We start from the raw sequence: 26442 nt of genomic DNA on the forward strand, positions 1-26442 counted from the left end.
TTGAGAACAAGCACAGGTAGAATATTTTAGTCCTCCCATGTTGCTACTAACTATAGTTAGTAGTATGAACTACTACTAACTATGCACATTTTTATTATTTTCCTGAAACCAAATTGAGGATATAACATATTCAAGAAAGAGAATAAGATTGCTTAGCCCTTTATATTGAATAGCTAAAATGGTTCACATTTTAAGATAAATGTATATATGACAAGTGTGTTCACTCCTTTTAATTTTAAACCAGTCCTCATCACATTTACTTAGTGATACTATTTGCATTACTTTATCAGAGAGAGAGCTTTGTACTCTTTTCATGCCTGTGGTTGGTACCACCCTTTAATTTCCACTACTTAATGTGCTAGTGAAATGTTACAATAGACAATATTTCTAAATACTTCAAAACCAAATCTCTTCAACTCTTTCATTAGGTGTTCATTCACAGACCTTGTCCATTCCTACACAGAGGAAATTTTGTTGCAATGAACTATAGAGTATAGAACTATAGAGAGAATCATCATAGTATCTGTTTTCTCTATAATAATTCTCATTTTAAAACACTCACTTTCTCTTTTTTTCTTAGAAGAATGTATATCCCTTAAATGATAATATGTCTAGTCTTCTGTATTCATTACTCTGCATTTATTTAAATGAACTTGCTATACCTTGTGTCTCATTACTTAGTAAATTTTGTGCATTTCAGAAATACCTTGAAGAAAGCACAGATCTTTGGAATCTGTTATGCATTCAGCCATGCTTTTGTATATTTCACATATGCAGTGGGTTTTCGATTTGGAGGCTATTTAATTCAAGCTGGACGAGTGACCCCAGAGGGCATGTTCGTGTAAGTTGTGCAAATATTTAAATCCTGTAAATGGGTTATGTACTTAAATTAACCAGAAAGATTCCTACTTTATACTTCATTGATCATTTAAATCACATAATGTGGGAAATACATGCCGAGAAAGTTTTTAAATATTATATTGTATTTAATATCTTTAAGTGCCGTCTATCTGGTAAACTAATACTGATACAGTATCAGTAGTCTGAGTTAAACTCACAAATGAATTTCTCCCTACTTCAGTTTTCTAGAATGTGGGAATATAGGGGTAATGCCTTATTGTCATCCATTCCTTCAAGAATTTTTAAGACTTCATGGAACTCCCCGGGGACGGGGGGAGATGGCATTATCATATAAGACTATACATTTGTGAGGCTGAGTTCTTTGCTAAGCAAATTGCTTCAGAAGAAACACATACAAATGAGTACTTCCCTTTAGAAAAGTCACATTTGGAATTGGTCATGGCATCCCAAAGAGGATGTTTCTTCTTAAGGCATTAGTTTGAGCATAGTAGAAAGTTGCCTTACTTTCTAGGAACACCTAACTTCAGCTTCTGAAATTAGAAAAATTAATTTTGAGTGTTAATTCTGAACCTCTAAGATGACAGAACGTTGCTAATCTGTATCATAAATGTCACTGCTAAATATTTAGAACTAGAGAAATCTATACAATATTTGACTCCAGAAGTAATGCTATGTTTGTTTTTTTTTTACAAGCCCACTAAAACATTCACATCAAAGAAAGGAGCAGCCTCTTCAGAATACTGACTTGGGAGATTACACCTTTTCCAAACATGCTGTCATTTGGCAAAATATGTTGGGAATTCGCCTTTGGGGTTTGCTTCCCAAGACTCAGGCACATTCTTTTGTATTCCTCAGTGATGGCACACAGTTGTACTTTGAGGATATTTTCAATTTGAGGAAATGACAAAAAGTCATTTGAAGCCTGGACACCTGGATGGCTCAGTCAGTTGAGCATCTGCCTTTGGCTCAGGTCATGATCCTGGGGCCTGGGAAAGAGCCCCACATTGGGCTTTCTGTTCAGTGGGGAGTCTACTTCTACTTCACCCTCCGCCCCTCTTCCCCACTCGTGCTAACTCGCTCTCTCTGAGAGAAATACATAAAATATTTTTTTAAAAAAAGTCATTTGAAGCCAACTAATTTCAGAATAACTTGCAATAATTTTTGGCTTCTATTCATGTGATTATTTATTTATTTATCAAATATTAACTTCCTGGGGGCACTCAGAAGAAAATAGTCCACAGTTCACCAACCCAGTATTCCTGAATCTTATCTGACTATAAGTCCCCTTAGCAGTTTCCTAGAAGCAGATTTCCTTCTAAAATGGAATATCTGTATTTGAAATTTCAACAGAAATTGTAGGCTCCTTGTTCTATGTTTTCCTATACCTTAACACATTGTGCAGTATTGCCTGTATGAATACATAAGCCACAGTAAGACATGTAGTACTGAGCTTCATTCTGATTACACGAACTAATCTACTTAGATTAACAAGAAGCCAAATGTAGAATCACTTATAGTAATTTATTCAGCTCACCAGCCTGCACTAAAGTAGCAACTTTTTCCCTTGGTTCTAATGTGATACAGGCAATCACAAGCTTAAAAGTTGACTGTATTCCAAAAGTTTGTTTGCAAGCCAAATGTTTGACTCAGAACATATTTTCCTCATTTTGCTCTGAACCTTCTGCAGCCATCTTTAAAACTCTAGGGTCTCATTTCTTCAGGGTTACTAGTCTTTAGTATTAGTTGAAGGCTAGCCAATTAAATATATTTATACTAATGTAGGATGTCTAATGATTTTATAGTTCTCACCGTACTTAAAAACCTTTATGGGGCACCTGAGTGGCTCAGTCAGTTAAACATCTGACTTAGTTTCAGCTCAGGTCCTGATCTCATGGCTCATGAGATGGAATCCCGCATCATGAAGGGCTCTGCACTCAGCAAGAGTCTGTCTGGAGAGCCTGCTTCCCTGCCTCCCCCCACCTGCCTCTCTGCCTACTTGTGATCTCTGCCTTTAAAAAAAACAAAACAAAAAAAAGGAAGAGCATGCAACTCTTGATCTTAGGATCATGAGTTCGAGCACCATGTTGGGTGTAGAGATTACTTAAATAAAAACTTAAAAACAAAAATAAAAAAGATTTGAGACTCAAGTTACCTAACTTGCCCACAGTCACAATTCAAGATGCCAGACACTTTGTTAGCAGACTTTTTTTATTATTATTGTCATTATGATTATGATTATGATTATGATTATTTATTCTATAGAAAACATTCATAGACCTTCTGTAAATTTTTTTTCAATTCTTTCTTAGTTTTCCAACATCAGAGCTGGGCTGATTCATTTATGTTAAGAATCATCTTAACATAAATGAAACAAGTAACTTGCCTAATGTTATTTTATGACCCTAAAATATAGGGGAATCAAAAGGCCCTAATACAAAAACTCTTCCTACTAACTTACCATACCTCCTGAATCTCTTTTCATTAAATTCATTAAAAAGAGTTATTTCTGAAGACATAAGCATTTTATCTGTGAAAACATATGTAGGACTATTAATAAATATAAGGGCAAAGGTTAAATGGTTAATGAACAATATCACATTGGTATTTCCCAGTACCCTGAGGAAAGGAAGAAACCGGGAGCTGTCTGAGCTAGAGGCTCACTGTAGTCTCCAACTACCATGAATGTTTTATATTTGTCCTTTAGACACACTCAATTATACCTGGCCTAGTAGACTTGGTGCCTTCCAGAATTTAGGGTGATAGAAAGCTTTCTATCTAATCAACTAGCCGAATGGAAGACGTTTACAAAGACAACTTCCTTCTATTAGAACCCTCTCTAGGTAAAAAGAGTGGTTTCCCAATTCAACAATCAAAGAGCTGGTTAAATGTGCAAATACCCAGGTCTCACCTCACAAACTTAACCCAGACATTTGTAGATCTGACATAAGGCCAGGAATCTACATTTTAACAAACCTCCAGATTATTCTGAGACATAGAATCTGAGGATCACACTTTAAGAAATATGAGCATAGGAACTAAATGCCAGGCTGCTCTCCATACCCGCTTGAAACCGTAGGGTTTTCTTTTGGCCACTACCAGAAACTTTCCCAGAATTATATTAAAATTGGCAAAGTCATATTTTAATTTATTGTTTAAAAAATAAAGGTGTTTTATTCAGCAAAAAAAATATGAATGTATTTTTGTGATTCATAGCTACAGGAATGGGTAGGCTGTCTCTGTCAGAAATGACAGTGTGCTTTGGAAAAGGAAAATGCACAATTTTAATAGCAGAATCCTTTGATGTGCTCATAATATCAGTTTATCAGCAAGGCTACTATCAGCCTTAGCTTTTTTCCTCTTAAAAAAAAAGGCAACATATATTGGTAGAAGCTGTCTTTATTCATCTCTGTTATTATAGGAGTTTCTCTGAGATAAAGCATTTCAAAAGATGATAACATTTCATTCTGCTGGCTTGCTGTACTGGGCAGGCATTTAGAAAATCTCTTCTTTTTTTTTAATTTTTTTTTTCAAGATTTTATTTATTTATTTGACAGAGAGAGATCACAAGTAGGCAGAGAGTCAGGCAGAGAGATAGGGGGAAGCAGGCTCGCTGCTGAGCAGAGAGCCAGACTAGGGGCTGGATCCCAGGACCCTGGGATCGTGACCTGAGCTGAAGGCAGAGGCTTTAACCCACTGAGCCACCCAGGTGCCCCGAAGTTCTCTTCTTTTAAGTTTTCACAAACCTGTATGTTGTAAAATTCTCCCCCTCTGCCTCTATTAGCCCTGGCAACATTTCAGTGTATACTATAAATGTACAGACTTTGAAAAATACAAAATAAGTTTATTTTCTCCTGTCTGATTTTCCATTAGCACCTTTAGGTTACTTTCCAGCTGACTTGCCTTTTGCAATCCAGGTCAGAAACCACTAGCGTCCAAGCAGAGGTTTTTGCAACTTTCCATACCTCCACTTCAGAACTTCCCTCTATCTGTTTCTTCCTTCTTTGCTATATACATTAGCAGGAAGCATATAGGTAAGAAAGAATCAGGCATGGCAACCCTCAGTACAGTAATAATGAAATCTTGCTGAGAGACATGTGTTTTGGCCTAGTCCTCCAAAAATCAAAATAAAGTTCTTGACAAGAAATCCTTTGGACTTTGAATATTAAATGTGGTTATTGGCCATATAATATTCAACATAAGTGGGTTTTCAATAAATATTAGTAGTTGGTTGATGCCTTGAAGTGCTAAGGGATGGAAGGAGACAAGCTAGGCCTCCACCACCATCTGATGCTCTGGTAGGCCAAGCAGCCATGAAAGAACTGTGGGTGTCATCATTATAATTAGGAGAGAAGCCTTAACTAGCCCAAACAAGGAAAACAGGAAAGTCTTCTTTCAGTGTTCACTGCCATGGCAGCCACCCAATTTGTGCCCAGCTCTACCTCAAGGATTATCCAAAAGAGAAGAGACAAGATAAGGAAATAGATAAATGATCAACCACTGAAGGGATCTAAAGAAGAAAAACAAGGTGGATTTGATTATCGAGGGCTCTACGAAGATTCTAAAAATGGGAAACAAAGTGGTAACAAACCCCGACATGCAGGGGGAGATTGTCCAGGCCAGCTTTCCACTGGAAGGAACCCCATGTAAGGAAAGTACAGTGAATAAGCAGGTTCAGGTCCCAGTCCTGCAGGTTTATAACTGTGTGATCCTGAACAAATGCTTAATTTCCCTAAGCTGTATTAAGAAGGGATAAGAGTTCCTGCCTTACTTATCTCCTAGATGATCAAGTGGTTTCATATATATGAAAACATTCTCTAAAGCCCAAAGTACCAAATAAATATAAGTTGTGTATTTTCTCTCTTCCATGTGTTGAGGAAAGGATTTAGGGTGGGAAGAAAAGAATCTTTGGAGTGTTCTATGGGGAACACTCTTTTCTAGGGGAAAAGAGTATGAGTATGAGTATGGGTACAGTTATAATGGCCACCTCTGTGAGGAAAAATACTCTGCTTTCTAGTCAAAAAGAAGAAACTTATTGAGTGTGGGCTTCAGAAGTTTGGATCTGACCTGGTGTGCTGATGTATCTCTATAGAAGTGTGAGAGCTTATTTGCCAACAGAAAGTGTCTCATTAACTTTCAGTTCCATAAGAGTAATAATAATAACTTAAACATTTGTTGAGCACTGTACTAAGCACTTTATATTATTAATATATTTAATTCTCACAACAGTCTGTAAGATATAGATAGTCCTATTTATCTCCTGTTTGCCAGTAAGGAAACAGAAGCACAGAACATGCCCAAGGTCACACAGCTAGTAAATAAACAGTGGAGTTTGGATGTAGTCCCAGTGGTCTGGCTTCAGAACTCTGAACCCCCCAGTATACTTACTCTTAGAGTAAGTCACCAAAGGTATACAAACTGAGTATGGAAGCAAGATTAAGGGAAGACAAATAGACGTGAACAATAACTATGCAGGCTATTCCTATTTGGATCAGTTGTGTTAAAACTAGGATCATTTGTTTCTGTACTTTTTTGTGTTGTTCCTAGACGAGAATATTTGTAAAATTCCAATTCAATTTCAGCAGCAGTGAAGGGTAAGAGGATTTTCCCCCATTGCTTGGACATCTTTGAAAGAATTATTGTAGTGAGGATCCAATGACAATGGCCCCATGAACCTATAGAGAACCCATAAAACTAAGGAGATCAAAGCCCAGTACCTGAAAATCCTTTCCAGACCTCTTCCTGCCCAGTATTCTGCCTCAACCCTGGCCAACCCACAAAGTTGCAGTACTATTTGTTGTGCAATAAATAGGTTTTGAGTAAAGATTAACTGCAGTTCAGTTCATTTTAGGTAATTGGGCCAGAATCAGCTAGGGCACATTCTGTAACAGACCAGTATCAGCCTATGTTTATACAGATCCCACCTGGGAAAAAAAAATATATATATATTTATATATGTAAGAGATTAATGTCCCTCACTCAACCCCCAGATAGTTCCCTTACCACAAAATTAGGTTCCTCGGTATAATCCTCATTAGTATCAATCCCCCTTTGGACTTACCCTCCCCTCAACACGTACACAATAAAGACAGCACTGAGCTTTTAGCTAATACTCTCCCTCCTCTACCGAAACTTTCCTTCCTCTAATGTGCATCCTTAAAGTCATTTATCTCTCACAGATACAAGTTCTCCATGGAAGGCCCATATCCCCATCTCAGTAAACTTCCATTTTAAGAAAAAGATATTTTAAGAGGGGCACCCAGGTGGCTCATCGGGTGAGCACTCAACTCCTGATTTCAGGTTAGGTCATGATCTCAGGGTCCTGGGACCGAGGTCTACATTGGGCTCCATGTTGAGCACAGAGTAGGCTTGGGATTCTATCTCTCCCTCTCCCTCTTCTCCCCCCTCTGCCATCTCTCTCTCTCTCTCTCTCTCTGAAATAAATAAATAAATAAAATCTCTTATTTTAAAAAGAGAGGGACCTAACAAAGACATTGTCCTCTGTATATTTATCCTTAATATTCAAAATGAATTTTGTGGTGAAAATTTAGGACAGGTAGATATTTTGTCATGTCTGAAATCAGAGGAGGAAGGTATTTTTTCTGTTGTTCTGAGAAGCCTCTATCTTTGTGAGACCAGAATCCAGGTCTCCAGACTCATAATCAATGATCTTCCCATCTCACTTGCTGACTCTTGGATCAGACTGAGGCTTAAGTCTAATTCAATTAGATTTTAACTCGTATTAAAAAAAAGACTTCTGATGTGTTACTAAACTCAATAATCACTTCTAATATTTATAACTGGATATTGAGTATTTTGGACGGCATTTTGGGCTTTAAACTATTTTCATAAACATTACTAATAAAAATGTCTTGATATCACAGAACTAATGGCTATAAAAAGCATCAGACATACAAGTAAACTGGTTTTTATATTTTATACTGTGCTTGACCTTTGAAAAGACAACAATTCAGGATCTGAGGTTTAGGTCACTGAAGAGATTGCATCAACATCTACCCATTGGTAGGTTCCATCTCCAGAGAAACTCACAAGGAGACCAGGACATGTTTACCTTGCTGTGATCCAGCATGGCAAACAAACAACTGGGTTCTGTGATAGCCTTTTACTGGTTAGTAAGGGGAAAGTGGTAGGAGGATGGGCAAAATAGGTAAAAAGGACTATGAGATACAAACTGCTTGTTATAAAGTAAGTAAGCCATGGGGATATAAAGTACAGCACAGGGAATATAGTCCAGTAATATTACAGCATCTTAGTATATGTGCTGCCGAAGCGAGCACAATATTACAGCATCTTTATATGGTGACAGATGGAACTAGATTTACTATGGTGATTCTTTTATAATGTATAAAAAATGTTGAATCACTATGCTATATCCCTAAAACTAATATAATATTGCATGTTAGCTATACTTCAATAATAAATAAACAAATGTTGCCACTGGAACTTGTCCAGTCTTAGCTGAATTATACTTTTAGTTCTGCTATGGAGATATATTATATTTTATTCTATTAAAATGTTTCCATGGCTAAAATGAAAATGAGAGAAAAATATTTGACCGTGGCCACATGATATGCCACATATCTGTGCATATTCAGTGTGCTTTCAGATATCATTTGCATACTTACTATTTTATAATTAAAACATGTTTTGAAAGTGAGAGCATAATCTGTATAGCAAACCTAAAAGATCAAAGCTCTTCTTCCAGGCTTGTTAAGGTATATTTTAGTCAGATTTTGTTTCAAGGACCTTAACAAAATATAATCTCCATGTTTTGCTCTCTCTTTAAATCATGTAGCACTTCAGGCACATAAACAATCATCTGGCATGAGTTGTCTGTTCTAATTACATTATATGCAAAAAAGAGGGGGGGATACCTATTCATATTTCCTGTGTAAATTCAGATCTTACTACTAGAGACTTACCCTTCCTATGGTCGTTGAATTCTCTGTCAAATCTCCAAGCAAGTGAGCCTTATATCAAGGTGGTTAAGTTTTATATTCACTAGTTTAGGGCCTTTGATCTTTGTCTCTAATTGGAAGAGGAACTTTTAAGATTACCTGAGCTCCAAAGGTTATTTTGGTATACAATGCTAGAGGTTATCACTGTGTGGTAGAAAATTATAAAAGAGGTATCACTGCAGCACCTGGGTGGCTCAGTTAAGTATCCAACTCTTGGTTTTGGTTCCAGTCATGATTTCAGGGTCATGGCATTGAGCCCCAGGTCAGACACTGCACCCACTGGGAAATCAGCTTGAGATTTCTCTCCCTCTCTCTCTCCCTCTGCCCCTTCACTTGCGCTCTCTCTCTCTCTTTCTAAAACTAATTAATTAATTACAAACAAACAAAAGATATATCATTGTTGGGACTTCAACATTAGTGGTGCTGTCTAGACCAAAAGTTTATTTATATTCCTGTGCCTGCTTTTTGCTTTACTTTTTTAGAGTTCTATTGTTTGGAAATGAACCTAAGATTCAAATGCTTTATCTTTTGATAGAATTTTTACTGCAATTGCATATGGAGCTATGGCCATTGGCGAAACACTTGTTTTGGCACCTGAATATTCGAGAGCCAAATCTGGGGCTGCACATCTGTTTGCTTTGCTGGAAAAGAAACCAACTATAGACAGCTATAGTCAAGAAGGGAAAAAACCAGTAAGCACAACTATGATTTTAAATGTCCACATTATTAATTATACATATGAATACTCTTATATAGAGACTTAAATGAAGGCATTATTTGATAACTTTGCAAAAGATAGTGCTCTAAAGAATTAAAAACTTGTATAAAATAACTGTTATGGCTACAAAGGGAGAAAGGGGTCTTTTCACCTCTGCTACTAATACATACACATATTTTATATTAAAAAATATACTTCTAGTTTATTGGCCTGATGCCTTAAAAATGTTCTTGAACAAAGAATTTATTTATCTATTTAATTTTATTGAGACAGCCTTGGATGTCTTGGATGAGGATTTGCATTGGCATTAATTCTTTTTTCTCCTTTGATAATTCATACAAAATGAATAATGCCTGCTGTTTCAGATACCATATTTTATGGAAAATATATCTGCAATCAGAAGAGGGGGAAAAAAGGTACTATATTTATTTAAATTCACACATACATAGACACATATATTTAACCACTAACTCTAAAAGACCATGAATATTAAGAGAGAAATAATAGTGAGATTGTGTAATTTCAAAACAAGCATCTTAATAGTATCTTATGCATTAAATATATATCCAATTTTAAGACTTTTCTAGACCGTTTAAATTTAAAAGGAAGAATAGCCATTAGGAATATAGTTAAAAGAAATTTTTCATTTAAAATTATTTCCCTCTTGGGGCATCTGGGTGGCTCAGTGGGTTAAGCCTCTGCCTTTGGCTCAGGTCATAATCTCAAGGTCCTGGGATGGAGCCCCCCGTCGGGCTCTCCACTCTGCAGGGAGCCTGCTTCCCTCCTCTCTCTGCCTGCCTCTCTGTCTATTTGTGATCTCTCTCTCTCTCTCTGTCAAATAAAAAAATAAATAAAATCTTTAAAAATAATAATAATAAATAAATAAATAATTTCCCTGTTAAAATTTTAACAGTAGATTTATATGTATGGTAGCTAAAATAGTACATTATCTCTAAAGCTACTAATTATTAAAAAGAATGCCAGTCCTTAGTTACAGATTTTGAAAAGATCTTGACATTCTCTCTCTTCTTTTTTTCTAAAGATTTATTTATTTGACAGACAAAGCCACCCAGGTGCCTCAGATCTTGACATTCTCAAAATACAATGTTCAAAGGTGCATCATAGTCAAAATAAGATTTCATATTTGTCTTTTAGAAAGTAATGGACATAGAAAGCTTATTTTTAATCTTGAGATTTAGATCTATAATAACATTGCAACTCATTTCTTTCAGAGCATTATAGTAAAGGGATTGAGTATCTCACAGATAAATGTCTTCATTGAATTACATTACAAGGCATGGAATATTGGAAATGTTTCTTACCAAAACTGTAAAATTAATTTATTTACTCATTTTATTTAATATACAAATATTTCTAAATATCATTCCCTGTGCTTTTAAAAATTAAAAACTGGGAAAACAAAATATATGAAGGTAATCAATACATTTTTCTATCTACTTTTGTAGATGGTTGAAATTTTCCATAATAAATGTTTAAAATAAGGGTGCCTGTGTAGCTTAGGGTGCCTTCGGCTCAAGTTGTGATCTTGGGGTCCTGGGATTGAGCCCTAAGTCAGGCTCCCTGCTCAGCAGTGGGTCTTTTTCTCCTTTTCCCTCTCCCCCCTCCATTTGCTCATGCTCTCTTTTTCTCTCTCAAATAAATAATCTTTTTAAAAAATGTTTAAAATAGTAAGAATAAATTTTAAAGGGTATTAAAGTCTACTACTGTAAAATCTCTCTATGCCTTTTCCAAAGGCACAGAGCATACACAAAAATAATGCACTATCGTTTCCAGGTTGATTTTGTTAGACATTTATGCATAAATAATACTCATTTTGGGGAAAAGCAGAAAGCACTGAATAAGCTAAAAATAAGCTACTATAGCACATAACATTTTGGCATATATCCTAACATTTCTTTCTTTGGACAACAGAGTATCATTATCAAACATTTTTTTTTAAAGATTTTATTTATTTATTTGACAGAGAGAGATCACAAGTAGGCAGAGAGGCAGGCAGAGAGAGAGAGAGAGAGGAGGAAGCAGGCTCCCCGCTGAGCAGAGTGCCCGATGTGGGACTCGATCCCAGGACCCTGAGATCATGACCTGAGCCGAAGGCAGCAGCTTAACCCACTGAGCCACCCAGGCGCCCCATCAAACATTTTTTGATGCTCTTGTCCTCCACCTACCCCTGCCTTCTACCTGTATGCTGGGTTCAGAAGATGCTGAGCGTGACTATTAAACCTGACTATTTAAAATTCAACCGAATGAGGGCAGATAAACATGAAGATCAAAAGAACCCCAAAATCTTAGAGCCAAATCTATACAGGGAAAGTTAATCATTTAGTAATAGTTCTGGGAAGTCTTTCATAAACATCTCTGGTTTATATACATATTGGTTTACAAATACTTATACAAAAAAGAAATTAAAGCATAGAGAGAAAAATTAACGTTTAGACATCACTGCCAAATAATGATAAATTGAAAACAGAGATAAGCCCAAATTCAAAACATAATGTATGTTAACTCTAAAACCATGTCCAACTTACAAAATTAACATTTATACATATAGTTTATGAGGATCCCAGCTATTCTGAATTAAGCAATAAAGTTCTGTAAAACAAACTAAAATTTTAAAGATATATATATACAGTTATGTAAAACATTTGGTCAGACAGCTAGTCTGCAGATTAGACAATGTCTATGTAGTGAAACCAAGGGAAACCAGTGCTTTTTAGAACTCAGTGAGGTCCAGAAATGACAAGAAGTACAGATATAAAAATCTAAACAAAAGTGACAGAAATGATTATGCAGTCACCAGCTCTATAGAGAGGAATATTGTGTAAAATAAAATGGTTATGGAAACATGCGTAATTTTCAGGAAACAGTTGGCCAATGTGCTATAATGTGTTACAATCTTTTTTTAAGTTCTGAACCCTGCCAACTTTTTCCCCAGGATATATGTGAAGGAAATATAGAGTTTCGAGAAGTCTCTTTTTTCTATCCATGTCGCCAAGATGTTCTCATCCTTTGTGACTTATCCCTCAATATTGAGAAAGGGAAGACAGTAGCATTTGTTGGGAGCAGTGGCTGTGGAAAAAGCACTTCTATCCAGCTTCTGCAGAGATTTTATGACCCTGTGAAAGGACAAGTGGTAAGACTGATTTTAAATACTGCTTATCTAGGGTTTAGTGATGCTATTTTTAAACATTCTCTTGGGCTTAATCATTCTTACTGGTTTGAATAGGGCAAATAGTGCAGTAGTTTAGGGGGGAAAAAAACCTCTCTCCCTTAACTAAGTGGGCAAGCAAACCAATAACAAAAATCATGGATAGGACTTTGAAGCTAAATACAAAATACAAAGACTCAAAGATTCTTCGGTGATGATGGTGGCAGAAATTTTGATCTTAAATTGAAGACGACACAAACAAGTAGAAAGATATTCCATGCTCATGGATTGGAAGACCAAAAATTGCTAAAATATCTGTTACGCTAAACAATCTAAGAATTTAATGCAATGTCTATTAAAACACCAACAGCATTTTTCACAAAACTAGAACAATCTTAAAATTTATATGAAACCACAAAAGACCCAGAATAGCCCAAACAATCTTATAAAGGAAAAGCAAAGCTGGAGTTCTCACAATTCCAGATTTCAAGTTATGTTACAAAGTTATAATAATCAAAACAGTATGGTATTGGCACAAAAATAGACACAGACCAATGGATGATAATAGAGAGTCCAGAAATAAAGCCAAAACTTCGACACAAGGGAAAAGAATATACAATAGGGAAGAGACAGTCAATAAATGTGCTAGGAAAATTGGGCATTTACATGCAAAAGGATGAAACTGGACCACTTTCTAATATCATATGTAAAATAATTCAAAGTAGATTAAATATATACATGTAAGACCTGAAACTACAACAGTCCTAGAGAGAACACAGGCAGTAATTTCTCTGACATTGGCTATAGCAACATTTTTCTAAATATGTCTCCTAAGGCAAGGGAAATGAAAGCAAAAATAAACTATTGAGACTACATCAAATTATACTTCTGCACAGTGAAGGAAAACATCAACAAAATAAAAAGGCAGTCTACTGAATGGGAGAAGATATTTGCAAATGGTATCTTCAATAAAGGGTTAATATCCAAAATACATAAAGAATTTCTACAACTCAATACCAAAAAGAAAAAAAAAATCCAATTTAAAAATGGGCAGAGGACCTGAAGAGATATTTTTCCAAAGAAGGCATACAGATGGCCAAAAGACACATAAAAGATGCTCAACATCACTAACCATCAAGAAAATATAAATCAAAAGCACAATGAGGTATCACCTTAAACCTGTCAGAATGACTAGAATTGAAAAGACAAGAAATAACAAATGTTGGCAAGGATGTGGAGAATAACGAACCCTCATGCATTGTTGGTAGGGATATAAATTGGTGCAACCACTGTGGGAAAGAATATGGAGTTTCCTCAAATAATTATAAATAGAAATACCACATGATCCAAAAAATTCCACTGCTGGATATTTATCCAAAGAAAATGAAAACACTAATTTTAAAATATATGTGTGCCACTATGTTTATTGCAGCATTATTTATAATACCAAGATATGGAAGCAAACTAAGTATCCATTGATAGACAAATGGATAAGGAAGATGTGGTGTATATATCTGTAATGGAATATTACTCAGCCATAAAAAAGGATGAGATCTTGCCATTTGTGACAACATGGTTGGACCTAAAGCATATTATGCCAAGGGAAATAAGTCAGACTGAGAAAGACAAACACCATATGAGTTCACCCATATGTAGAATCTAAAAAATAAAATAAATGAATAAACAAATAAACTAGCAGGATTAGACCTATAAACACAGAGGAACAAACTGATAGTAGCCAGAGGGAAGCGGGGGAATGGACAGAATGAATGAAGGGGGTAAGTGGGAGATAGAAACTTCTAGTTATGGAATGAATGAGTCACAAGAATAAAGAGCACAACATAGGAAATATGGCCAGTAATATTGTACTAGACTTGAATGGTGACAGATGGTAGCCACACTTATGGTGAGCAGAGCATAATGTATAGAGAAATTGAATCACTAAATTATACACCTGAAACTAATGTAACATTGTGTGTCAACTACACTCCATTTTTTTCCTAAAATTGAAGAAAAATGAAAAGCCTACAAATTTGAAATTTTAAAAAAGAAAGAAATTTTGATCTTACAAGACATGGAATTGTTTTAGAATACAGGTGTTGGAGGAGGGGGTCTAATATCTATATCTAGAATCTTTCTTTATTCTCTTGGTTTAAGACAGAGATAAGTTTCCTCTGCCACCCTGATTCAGGCTTCCTACTATTCCCACCGGCCTTCTCCACCCACCAACTCTCAAAAATATTATGCATGGTTAGAGCTTATTAAATCAGCTCCATTAAGTCCTGCATCCTGATCTCAAAAAAAAAAAAAAAAAGCAAATTCTCTCTCCTTAGAATTCCAATGACTTTTCCTCACCTGGCACCTTTCTTACTCTTCCTTGTATTCAGTTTTTCAATTATCCTCTCCCCCCAACCACCACTAGATCACACACACACATACAATTTCCTTTTGTGCCTCCTCCTCCCTACAAAAAGTCCTAAGCCCCTAAAAGTCAAAGACTGTCATATTAGTCCTCCTTCTGCAATTTATAGGTAACATTTTTTTTTCCCATCACAGATTCTCAATGACTCTTTGCAAAATAAAATGATTCAGAATGGTTCCCTTGTTACCAGTGATAACAATGAGTTAACAGTCCAAAATTAGGTAACAGTCATCTATTTACATATAATATAGCACATCCCTTACTTTAAACCCTCCAATGATGTCCTACTACAGTTGGAATAAAACAGAGTCAATTCCATCAATCCTGGTCCTTTGTGATCTGGTCTCTGCCTCTCTCCAAACTCCTCTCCTGTCACTCCCCACCTTGACTACTATGTGTCAGACTCACTGGCTTCTTTGTGTTCTTTAAACTCACTTATGGCCTTTGTTCTTGTTGTTCCCCTGCTTGGAATTTTCTTGCTCTAATCACTTTGCTGATTCCTTATCATTCAAGTCTCAATCCAAATGCTTCTTCCTTAGGTAGGCCTTCCTAGATTACTCTGTAGAAAACAATGCATTTACCAACCTGCTTCCCACATCCCCCCACATCCTGAGTCAATCTCAATTCCATTACCCTGTCTTCACGACACTTTCTTTCTTGAGTTGATTATTTGTTACTATGTTTATTACCTGCCTGTTTCCACTAGAATATAAGCTGCAAGAGGGCAAGAGTTTTATCGTGTGTACCATTTCCCTTGTATGTGAAGAGTCCCCATCAGCTAGTAGGTATGCTCATCAAATGCCAGCTGAATGTTGTTACATGTTCACATGAATAGGCATGGTTGTGTACAAAATGACATACCTCTCTGTATGTGGACTGCTATCAGTCTACACCTTCTCTCTCTCTCTGGGCTTTAAAAAGTGAAGTCCTGGGGCACCTGGGTGGCTCAGTGGGTTAAGCCTCTGCCTTCAGCTTAGGTCATGATCTCAGGGTCCAGGGATCAAGCCCTGCATCAGGCTCTCTGCTTAATGGGGAGCCTGCTTCCCCCTCTCTCTCTGCCTGCCTCTCTGCCTACTTGTGATCTCTTTCTCTCTGTGTGTTAAATAAATAAATAAAATCTTCAAAAAAAAAAAAAAAAGTGAGGTCCTATTACAGCAGAAGTTACATAAAGCACCAGGCTTTACTCTAGATCCCAGGCAAGTCTCTAGACTATGCGGCCATTTGTAGAAATGTCAAGTAAGTTTAGGAGTTGACATTTTAGGCAGTTACACTCTGCTTCTATACAATATCATTTACAATCCATCCCTGGATAGCATTTTACTGTGAGGTGGTTTGAATCCCTACCCTTCTTATAATTTGTATATGTTTGAATATAGTGAACTGTAACGTGATATAGTTGTTGTATCTTCACATACCATTCTCCGTTTTGCTTTTGACAGCTATTTGATGGTGTTGATGTGAAGGAATTGAATGTACAATGGCTCCGTTCCCAAATAGCAATTGTTTCTCAAGAGCCTGTACTCTTCAACTGTAGCATTGCCGACAACATTGCCTATGGTGATAACAGCCGTGTTGTGCCATTAGAAGAAATAAAAGAAGTAGCAAAGGCAGCAAATATTCATTCTTTTATTGAAGGTCTCCCTGAGGTAAGAAAAATGTCTGAAATCTTGAATTACAAAGCTCCCAAGTAAGCCTAAGTTGTTGTATTTTGTGCTACTTAAACTATTTATTTATTGCTAGCATCTAATATAAAGTTATATGTAAAAAGCAAAAAGATTGAGATTTTTCTGTGATGACTTTTTCCAAGCCAAACTGTATTACTATTCACTGAATTAGTTTTCTTATTTTGATTCTTTACCTTTTATCCATATACATATACACTCTACTCCTGTCTATATCACCATCATCCTCCCTGCCCCTGGACTACTCCGGTAGCATCTTAGTCTGTCTTCCTGCTGCCAGTCTGCCTCATGATAATGCTTCTTCCTCACAGTAACTAGGGGGATCTTTTAAAAACAAATCAGGGGGTGCCTGGGTGGCTTAGTGGATTAAGCCTCTGCCTTCAGCTCAGGTCATGATCCTAGGGTACTGGGATGTAGCCCCGCATCAGGCTCTCTGCTCAGCAGGGAGCCTGCTTCCCCCTCTCTCTGCCTACCTCTCTGCCTACTTGTGATCTCTCTCTCTCTCTGTGTCAAATAAATAAAATCTTTAAAAAAAAAAAACAAACCATAAATTAGATTCTGTCCCTTCCTGCTTAAAACTTCCTAATGGCATCACTTTGCATTTAGAATAAGTCCGGATGTCTTATGTGGCTGGCAAAGCTTTCTGCGATCTGGTTCTGCTTGCCTCTGCAGTTCCTTCCTCACCATATACTCATTCTGCTGCAGCCATGTTGTCCTCTTTCCTATCTCATGAACACACTAAGTTTTTCCCTACCTCAGGACATTTACACTTGCTGTTTCTTCAGCCAGGACCTCCCTTTCTCTGGCTCTTTGCAGAGCCAGCTCCTTAACTTTCAAGCTCATTGTAATGTCATCTTTGCCAAGACCATCCATGGCCACCTTACTTAGAAGAGTCCCCATCACTCCTGTCACCTACTACATATTTATACCATTTGACTTTTACTCTTAAATTGTTTATGATCTTTCATTATTTTTGTTGTACTATTTCCCAATTTACCCCAAACTACATTTTGCAGAAACTCACTGTGCTAACTTTATAGTAAACTTTGAAAACCAAGATATTTCCTAAAAGAAAGAAAGAATAACTTGTTTCTCAGTGTTCTTAAGTTTAACTGTAGTTTACCTTCATATCACCATTACATATATATATGTGTGTATACATATATATATATGTATGTATATATGTAGAACCATAAAGAAATCTGGTGCCAAAATATCATTTTGGAATAGGACATTGGACATCACATCTAGCAGCAATGTAAATGGCCATTTGTTGTAGTGAGGAAAAGACAGGAAGTTGAGAGATGACTTAGGAGCTATTTCCAGTGTTATGAATGCCTGGATTAGTAATTATAATGTGAAATAAAACAAGGAAAAGGATTTAAAAGATATTGAAAAAGTGGAATTGCCAAGACATGGCTCAGGATTGTCTGTGAAAAGTGAACAAGAAAGTGTATGATACACTGGTCAGCCCGCTGGAATATAGGCACACAGAGTGTGTGATGAGAATACAAAGGAAAGAATGACAAATTCTCTAGGAGCTCAGAGAAAATCACACAGAAGATGCTGTTTTAAACCAGGTTTTGAAGAATGAGTAGGATTTCCTCAGGCAGAGAGGAGACAAATCCATATTTAGAAGACAAATAAGCTCACATGGAAACATACACATGTAAAAGAGTTTTAGGTGTTTGGAAGGAAATAAATTTCAAATCCTGAAAATAAGGCACAAATTGGGGAATTGAGAAGTGGCCAAAACATGAGCAGAGACTAAATGTGAAGGTTTTGATATACTAGCCTAAGAGGTTTAGACTCAGTCTTATTGGAAATAGGAAACCACTAGATATTTTTTAGGTAAAGAAATAAGCTGATCAGATTTTAAAACAAAAAACTGCTGTTGAAGCTCAGCCTTTTCTTTGCTCATCCAGGAGGCACTGTGGCCTTTGTGGTGATGGCAGAGATTCACATTAAAAGGACAAGCCTTGGTGTTTTACAGCATTCTGGATGAGAGCAATGCAGGTCCACATTTTTTGTTACCCAGTTCCAATTTCCAAAAGCTGTTAAACTCCATCCCTTACACACATCCCTTATCTTGTTATGTTTTGTGCTTACTTATTTGGTGAACAAAATGATGTAAAGCCATATGTAGTCTTTATTAATCCTACTTAAAATGAGTAATCAACTATTTCTTCACAAATATTCATATATTTGATTACCACTTGCTTCCCCAGAACTTCTGAAGGTGTTATTATTTACCACATAATAAATATAGTACACATATAGTACATATAGTACACACAATTTGTGGTAAATTTTCTTCTAAAGTCAAACAAAGAGGGGCACCTGGCTGGCTCAGTTAGTAGAGTATGTGCCTCTTGATCTCAGGGTTGTAAGTTCGAGACCCATACTGGGTATAGAGATTACTAAATAAATAAATAAGGTTGTTTGCTTTTTTTTGAGAGAGAGAGAGAGAGAATCTTAAGCAGGTTCTGTGCCCAGCACAGAGCACAACAAGGGGCTCAATCTCACAACACTGAGATCATTACCTGAGCTGAAAGCAGGAGTCAGATGCTTAACAAAGTGAGCCATCCAGGAAAGAGCACAGGCAGACAGAGTGGCAGGCAGAGGCAGAGGGAGAAGCAGACTCCCTGCCAAGCAAGAAGCCTGATGTGGGACTCGATCCCAGGACACTGGGATCACGACCTGAGCCGAAGGCTGCTGCTTAACCCAGACGTCCCCCCAAAACAGAATTCTTGAAGAGATATAGCCCTGAGGGCTTCTGGTAAGGGATTTTGGACCTGCCTGGCAACTCAATATCAGAAGGTGAATAGCAAGGCATTAATTTAGAGTATGGTCTGGATAACACATCTATACTATGTGTCATGGAGGTGATCCACAGACATCCAGAGATATCCACCTAGGATGGGAGTTGTAGCAACATGCCCTTGCTCTTGAGGATCCTCTTAGAAACTCACCAGATGTAGTTTCAGGTCTCAGTCAAGCCATATCATGGCTCCTTGAATAGGACTTCAACCACTGAAACCATCCTAAATTCCTCCATAGAGCCTTCAAGGACTCCTTAGAATACAGTTGATTTAGGATGAGACTCTTTGATGTTCCCTCCAGAACCCAACTGGCTTTTAGCCCCAGGTTCATATTGAAGAGCCATTGTTCCCTGAGCATGTTATAAATAGGTTGCATATTTCAGGACACTCACAATCCATCCCAGTGTTTGCAGAAAATTAATTTAGATTTTCAGTTTAAACAGGAGACTGAGAGGGCACCTGGATGGTTCAGCAGTTAGGCGTCTGCCTTCAGCTCCAGTCACGATCCCAGGGTCCTGGGATTGAGCCCCATGTCGGGCTCCCTGCTCAGTGGGGAGTCTGCTTCTCCCTCTGCGGCAGCTGCCCCTGCTGTACTCTCTCTCTGTCAAATAAATAAATAAAATCCTTAAAAATAAATAGGTAAACAGGAGACTGAGGAGTGCCTGGGTGGCTCAGTTGGTTAAGCATTGGCTCAGGTCATGATCTCAGGGTCTGAGGGACCTGAGATTGAGCCGCTAGTCAAGTCAGACTCCCTGTAGTGAGGAGCCTGCTTTTCCCTCTCCCTCATAAAAATAAATAAACTCTTTAAACAGGAAAATGAAACTCTGTAGTTCATTTTTTTTTTTTAAAGATTTATTTATTTATTTGACAGACAGAGATCACAAGTAGGCAGAGAGGCAGGCAGAGAGAGAGGAGGAAGCAGGCTCCCTATTGAGCAGAGCCCGATGTGGGGCTCGATCCCAGGACCCTGGGATCATGACCTGAGCCGAAAGCAGAGGCTTTAACCCACTGAGCCACCCAGGCGCCCCTGTAGTTCATTTTTTTTTTAAGATTTTATTCATTTATTTATTTGAGAGATGAGCAAGGGGAGGGCAGAGAGAGAAGCAGGCTCTTCACTGAGCAGGGAATCTGATGTGAGGTTTGATGATAACCTGAGCCAAAGGCAGATGCTTAACCAACTGAACCACCCAGGTGTCCCTGTAATTCTAAATTAAAAAATGAAAACCTTTGAGCCTTCGGCTCAAGTCATGGTCCCAAGATCCTGGGATCAAGCCCTACATTGGGCTCTCTGCTCAGCGGGAAGCCTGCTTCCCTTCCTCTCCCTCAGCCTGCCTCTCTGCCTGCCTGTCTGCCTACTTGTGATCTCTGTCTGTCAAATAAATAATAAATAAAATCTTTTTTTTTTAATGAAAACCTTTACTTCAAGTATCTGAAAATGTTTTTAGTTTTTATTTTTATTTTTTAAAGATTTTATTTATTTATTTGACAGACAGAGATCACAAGCAGGCAGACAGGCAGGTAGAGAGAGGGAGAGGAAGAAGTAGGCTCCCTGCAGAGCAGAGAGCCCGATGCGGGACTCGATCCCAGGACCCTGAGATCATGACCTGAGCCGAAGGCAGTGTGGCTTAACCCACTGAGCCACCCAGGCGCCCCTGAAAATGCTTTTAATTTGGTATTGAGACAGGTGTATATTCACATTTATAATCTGTTCTGCTTAATAATGGACAAAATGACTTAATTTTCATCTGATTCATTCTTGATGCTAATATTTTCCTACAACCCAGAGAAGGCCAAGAAATGCAAAGTGATTTCTAAGCTAGTATTGTTGTCTTCTTCAGCTACACTAGAATAATCCATGTACAATTGAAGGTAGACTGGCATAAAGAGTTACAATCCATTATCATTTCCACCCAATCCTCTCTCAGTTTTTGGTTTAAGCTTGGATTCTCTCATTTGAATGGGAACTTTTTGGTATGTGGAAATGAATGGCATAGTTTTACCTGATTATTCTGCCCTGTGAGTCCAAATTTAATAAAATGTATGTTAGAAGGCAGGGGCCCAGCTTGCTGGCAGTCCTGTATAAAAACACAGAGGAAATAAAGTCTGTTTTCTTTGGAGAGCATTCACTCAGAGAAGACACTTCTCTTGGGCTTTAGTAACTCAGACACCATTGTTTTATATAAAGGTAACAACTGTGTATTTTGAATTGAAAAATGAACTTTGAGGTGAAGTAGACACATTTATCATATGGCTGTGTCACAGGCTCTCATGATACCCACTCTGCCCGAATGGTGCCCCTTGAAGGCAGTCAGATGTGGAGGGAAAAGCAATTAATTCAAGCTTCTCTAAGGCATGGCACTAAGACAAAATAAACAGTATATTAATCACGTGCTGCATCTTTGCTATGATGCTGCTACAAGGATCCACGTTTAGAAGGTTGTATGATTAGACTTGCTTTCCCAGTGGAGTCAGTCCATCCACACATTCTTGTCTGGATATCGGTAGCATATATTTGTTAGACAAGTGGTAAGGGGTACTAGAAAGCAGTGTGAAACCTTGGAGGGAAGAGAGTCAATGGGACAATCTAGAAAGCAAGTGGGAGCCTGCTTGCACAAACTGAACTGACAGGTCATGATATAGCAGACTACAACAGCTTGAGGATACTCCTCTAGCAGTTTCTTTATTCTTCTATAGAGGAAAACACTGGAGAAAATGTCATTAGTAAGTAGGAGGGCCGTAGAAACATTGGGAGTGGTAAATGTCCCTATTATGGCCTGAAAAGATGAACGGACTGTCTCTGGGCGCTAGCTTAATTTACTGCCAGGAAGATAACCTGCAGGACTGAGAACAGAATCCCAGGCCCTAGAGAGATGTGCCTCTAGAGGTCTGGTGAGAGCCAGAGTGAAGAAACCCAGTGATTTCCTTGTTTTTATATACTTTAAATCATTTTGACCTGAAAATAGAAGGTAATATAATTTAATGCAAAAAGATTTCTGTTTACTGGGAACTTTCCTTTGCCAGTAATTTTTTTTCTTATGCTTTAATTCAAACAATCTCTTTGTAGAAGCATAATGGCAAAGGTCTGCTGTTTGTGATCAGCGTAGATATGTAAATGAGATGGTACTGTTTACTGCTGGTTTAGCATTTATTTGCAACAAAGCCCAAGAATAGATTTCAGCACTTGTTGGGACACAAATTTTCTAGAGTAGCAAAATTTGAAATATTTAGATGGTTCTCGCCCACAGTTGTCATGCTAATTTAAATAACCAAGCCTTGCTTTCTTAATTGCATGTTCCTGTAATAGAAATACAACACACAAGTTGGACTGAAAGGAATACTGCTTTCTGGAGGCCAGAAACAAAGACTAGCTATTGCAAGGGCTCTTCTCCGGAAACCAAAAATTTTACTGTTGGATGAGGCCACTTCAGCCCTTGATAATGAGAGTGAAAAGGTAACATTCTCTTATTTCTTAGAATATTATATCAAATAAGAGAGTGGAGTATTGTGAAAGAAGTCAAGGTCAGTTTGGGACAAGAAAGACCTGGAGAGAATTATAGTCAGAGGGTCACAAGTTCTAATTAAAGTTTTGGCCTTTTAAAAAAGTTAGAGACTGGTTGGGAAGGTGGGAGGGAGTTGGGGCACAGGATGTCTTATGTTCTAGAAAGGTTTTCTCATTTGAAATGATTTATCAGTAAAGGCACAATTCTTGAAATGTTTCTCCAGTCAAGGAAAAAGCCCAAGAAAAATAACTCTCCCATTTTATTATTATTCTTATGATTCCAAACAAATCTATAAGGCAATCTGCATGCATAAAAGAATAATGTAGGGAGGTCTGGGTGGCTCAGTTGGTTGGGCGACTGCCTTCAGCTCCGGTCATGATCCCGGGATCCTGGGATCGAATCCCATATTGGGCTCCCAGCTCCACAGGGAGTCTGCTTCTCCCCCTGATCTTCTCCCCTCTCATGCTCTCTCTCACTGTCTCTCTTTCAAATAAACAAATAAAATCTTTTTTAAAAAATCAACAAAAAGAGTAATCTACACTGCAATGTGAGAGGCTGCTAGTTACTCCATCCTCTATAGACAATCAGCTCTGAGAAGAAAACAAGGAAGCAAAGAGATGTGACAATAGACCTACACTGCAAGCTCTTTCAGATGTTTAATTTTGTTATGCCTTGTACTCTAGTAGTTTCTTGCACACAGTAAGCACTTACTTGTTAAATGAACATTGGTTGAATGAATGATAACTTAAAATTTACTAAGTGTCCATCATATGCTATTATCTCAGTCCTCACAACTTGATGAATTAGCTTATTTTATTAGCCATGTGTGTTTTATAGGTTAACACACTAAGGCTTAGAAAAGAAGTAACTTCTCTGAATTTTAATAGAGCGTGTCTGATCTAAGAGCTTATGTGGTTAACCATCACACAATTGCTTTTGTAGATGATTATCATTCTTGACTTATAAGTAGACAGTGTGTTACAAAAGAAAAAAAACATGATTTTTGGAATCAGGCATATCTGAGCTGTAATCCAGGATTCATCGATTATTAGCATTATGACCTTGGTCAAATGACCTGGACTTTTCAAATCTCAGTTTATTCAAAACAAAAATGAAAATATCCCCCACCTTATGGGGTTATTTTAGGGACTTATATTAGATATCAATCATTGGAATGAATATTTTATATATTCAACAGATACTGGTTTTCAGCCTCCACTCTCATTTCTTTTGTACATTATAACCCATCATGGCTGAGACTTTAGCCAGGATAATTTTAAAGCCAAATTCTACCAAAATAAATAAATAAATCCTATGAGAAGAAATGAAGTAAGTAAATTAGGCATTCTAGAAATAAGTCAATCAGAGAAAGACAACTATCATATGATCTCCCTGATATGAGGAAGTTGAGAAGCAACATGGGGGGTTTGGGGGGGCAGGAAAAGAATAAATGAAACAAGATGGGATTGGGAGGGAGACAACCATAAGAGATTCTTAATCTCACAAAACAAACTGAGGGTTGCCAGGGGGAGGGGGAAAGGGAGAGGGTGGTTGGGTTATGGACACTGGGGAAGGTATATGCTATGGTGAATGCTGTGAAGTGTGTAAACCTGGCAATTCACAGACCTGTACCCCTGGGGCTAATAATATATTATATGTTAATAAAATAACAAATTTAAAAATTTTTTAAAAATTAGGCATTCTACTTAGATATGGAAATACTACTTTCTGACTCTGAGTTTGGAACCACCTACTAACATACAGACAACCATCTCATTTTTATTCATTATCACAAAAGCTTTTCTAATTAGAAGTCTAAATATATCTATAACTACTTTTTCTAGATTTCTGTTGAGTATGGTGAATTTTTCACAAAGCAAAGCAGTTGCCTTTGGGGATAAGCAAATACACAAAGAGTGTTATTAGGTTACTTTTATCAATTTCATTTGGGTAAGTTTATTTGCATCTAAGTCAAGCTAGCAATCACAGATCCTTTTCTCTTCCAGGTGGTTCAGTATGCCCTCAATAATGCCAGAAAGGGGAGGACTTGCCTAGTGGTTGCTCACAGACTCTCCACAATACAGAATGCTGATCTGATAGTAGTCCTGCAGAATGGGAAAATAAAGGAAAAGGGAACTCATCAAGAACTCCTGAGAAATCAAGATATGTATTTTAAATTAGTAAATGCACAGTCAGTGCAGTGATACTGTTGGAGTTAGCACATATTTTGATCTTTGTGTAACGCAAAGAAATACTTAGTAATTATTTGGCATGCTTTGATCTCTTTTATTACATGTATCAATACCTGGAATCATGCTATTCAAGTACAGACATGTTCTGTGTACACAACTTCTTCTCTTCAGATTTTTTTAAAAGAAACAAAATTTGCTGAACTCATGTGAGATAATGCCTGCATCCCTCCTTTGTAAAAATGTTCTGACCCATGTGTTTGTAAAGAAGTTTACTACAAAATGAATCTGTAAACTTTGGCTATAAAATTGGGAATAAAAAATAATAATAAAATAAAAATAAAATAAATAAAATAAAATTGGGAATATATTCCAAGAGAGAAAAATTATCCAATTAACTAAATTGAAAGATTCAATAAAGAGAGAGATGTAGTTGGACTGACATTGTAGGCAGAATGATTTTAACTTGAAGCCTCCAGCATTTTGTAACACATGTCAAACCATTTTGCGCAAATCCTAGTCTTCAGACCATAGGACTTTCTCCCATAATCTCTCTCTCAATGTTTCTTTTAATATAATATCCACTGTTTCCCAAAATTCTATTATATCCCTTTGTTAGGAGGATACACATGATTACAATGTAAAATTTCTGGCAGAATTAGATAGTTATCTTCTAATTTACCAGTAAGTAAAATGCTACACATGATCCATCCTGAAGATCTCATTATTCTAAGCTTTAGGTTTTGCAGAATAAATTACAGGCATATTTGTGTATGAACACTTTCTTAAAATAAGAGCTGGTTTTATTACTGGTGAAAAACTTTAAAAGCCATCTTCTATTCAATCAAGTAATTTGTTTAAATCTTACATGTACTTTATATAATATATTATCTAAAATTTCAGTGTAAACAATATGGATAAACTGAGTCATATTTTCCATTTACTTAAAGATGTAATTTCACCTAGCGATATTATCTCTATTTTTAATTTATTTTCTTCCATTTACAGTGACATAGCCAGCCTCTCTAAAGTATATTCTACCAATAATCAGAAATATTGTGAAAAAAACTAAAACCATTTGTGCATATGCCACTTTTTTAATGCCA

At 37.1% G+C, this 26442-nt stretch overlaps 1 protein-coding gene across 1 annotated transcript in view; it reads left to right on the forward strand.

The window, feature by feature from the left end:
• ABCB5 (ATP binding cassette subfamily B member 5) overlaps nt 1–25582 on the forward strand; it is a 140493-nt gene extending 114911 nt beyond the window's left edge. The window contains exons 23-28 of the mRNA XM_045089731.1: nt 701–841; nt 9373–9529; nt 12509–12706; nt 16583–16789; nt 22952–23098; nt 25154–25582. Of these exons, the coding sequence (XP_044945666.1) occupies nt 701–841; nt 9373–9529; nt 12509–12706; nt 16583–16789; nt 22952–23098; nt 25154–25351 (1048 nt within the window). The 3' untranslated portion in view covers nt 25352–25582. The remainder of the gene's footprint in view (nt 1–700; nt 842–9372; nt 9530–12508; nt 12707–16582; nt 16790–22951; nt 23099–25153) is intronic.
• Nucleotides 25583–26442: the final 860 nt, after the last annotated feature.

Source organism: Mustela putorius, unplaced genomic scaffold (genome assembly GCF_011764305.1).
Source record: "Mustela putorius furo isolate JIRA1106 unplaced genomic scaffold, ASM1176430v1.1 tig00003845_pilon_pilon_pilon, whole genome shotgun sequence".
NCBI classification, from domain to species: Eukaryota; Metazoa; Chordata; class Mammalia; order Carnivora; family Mustelidae; genus Mustela; species Mustela putorius.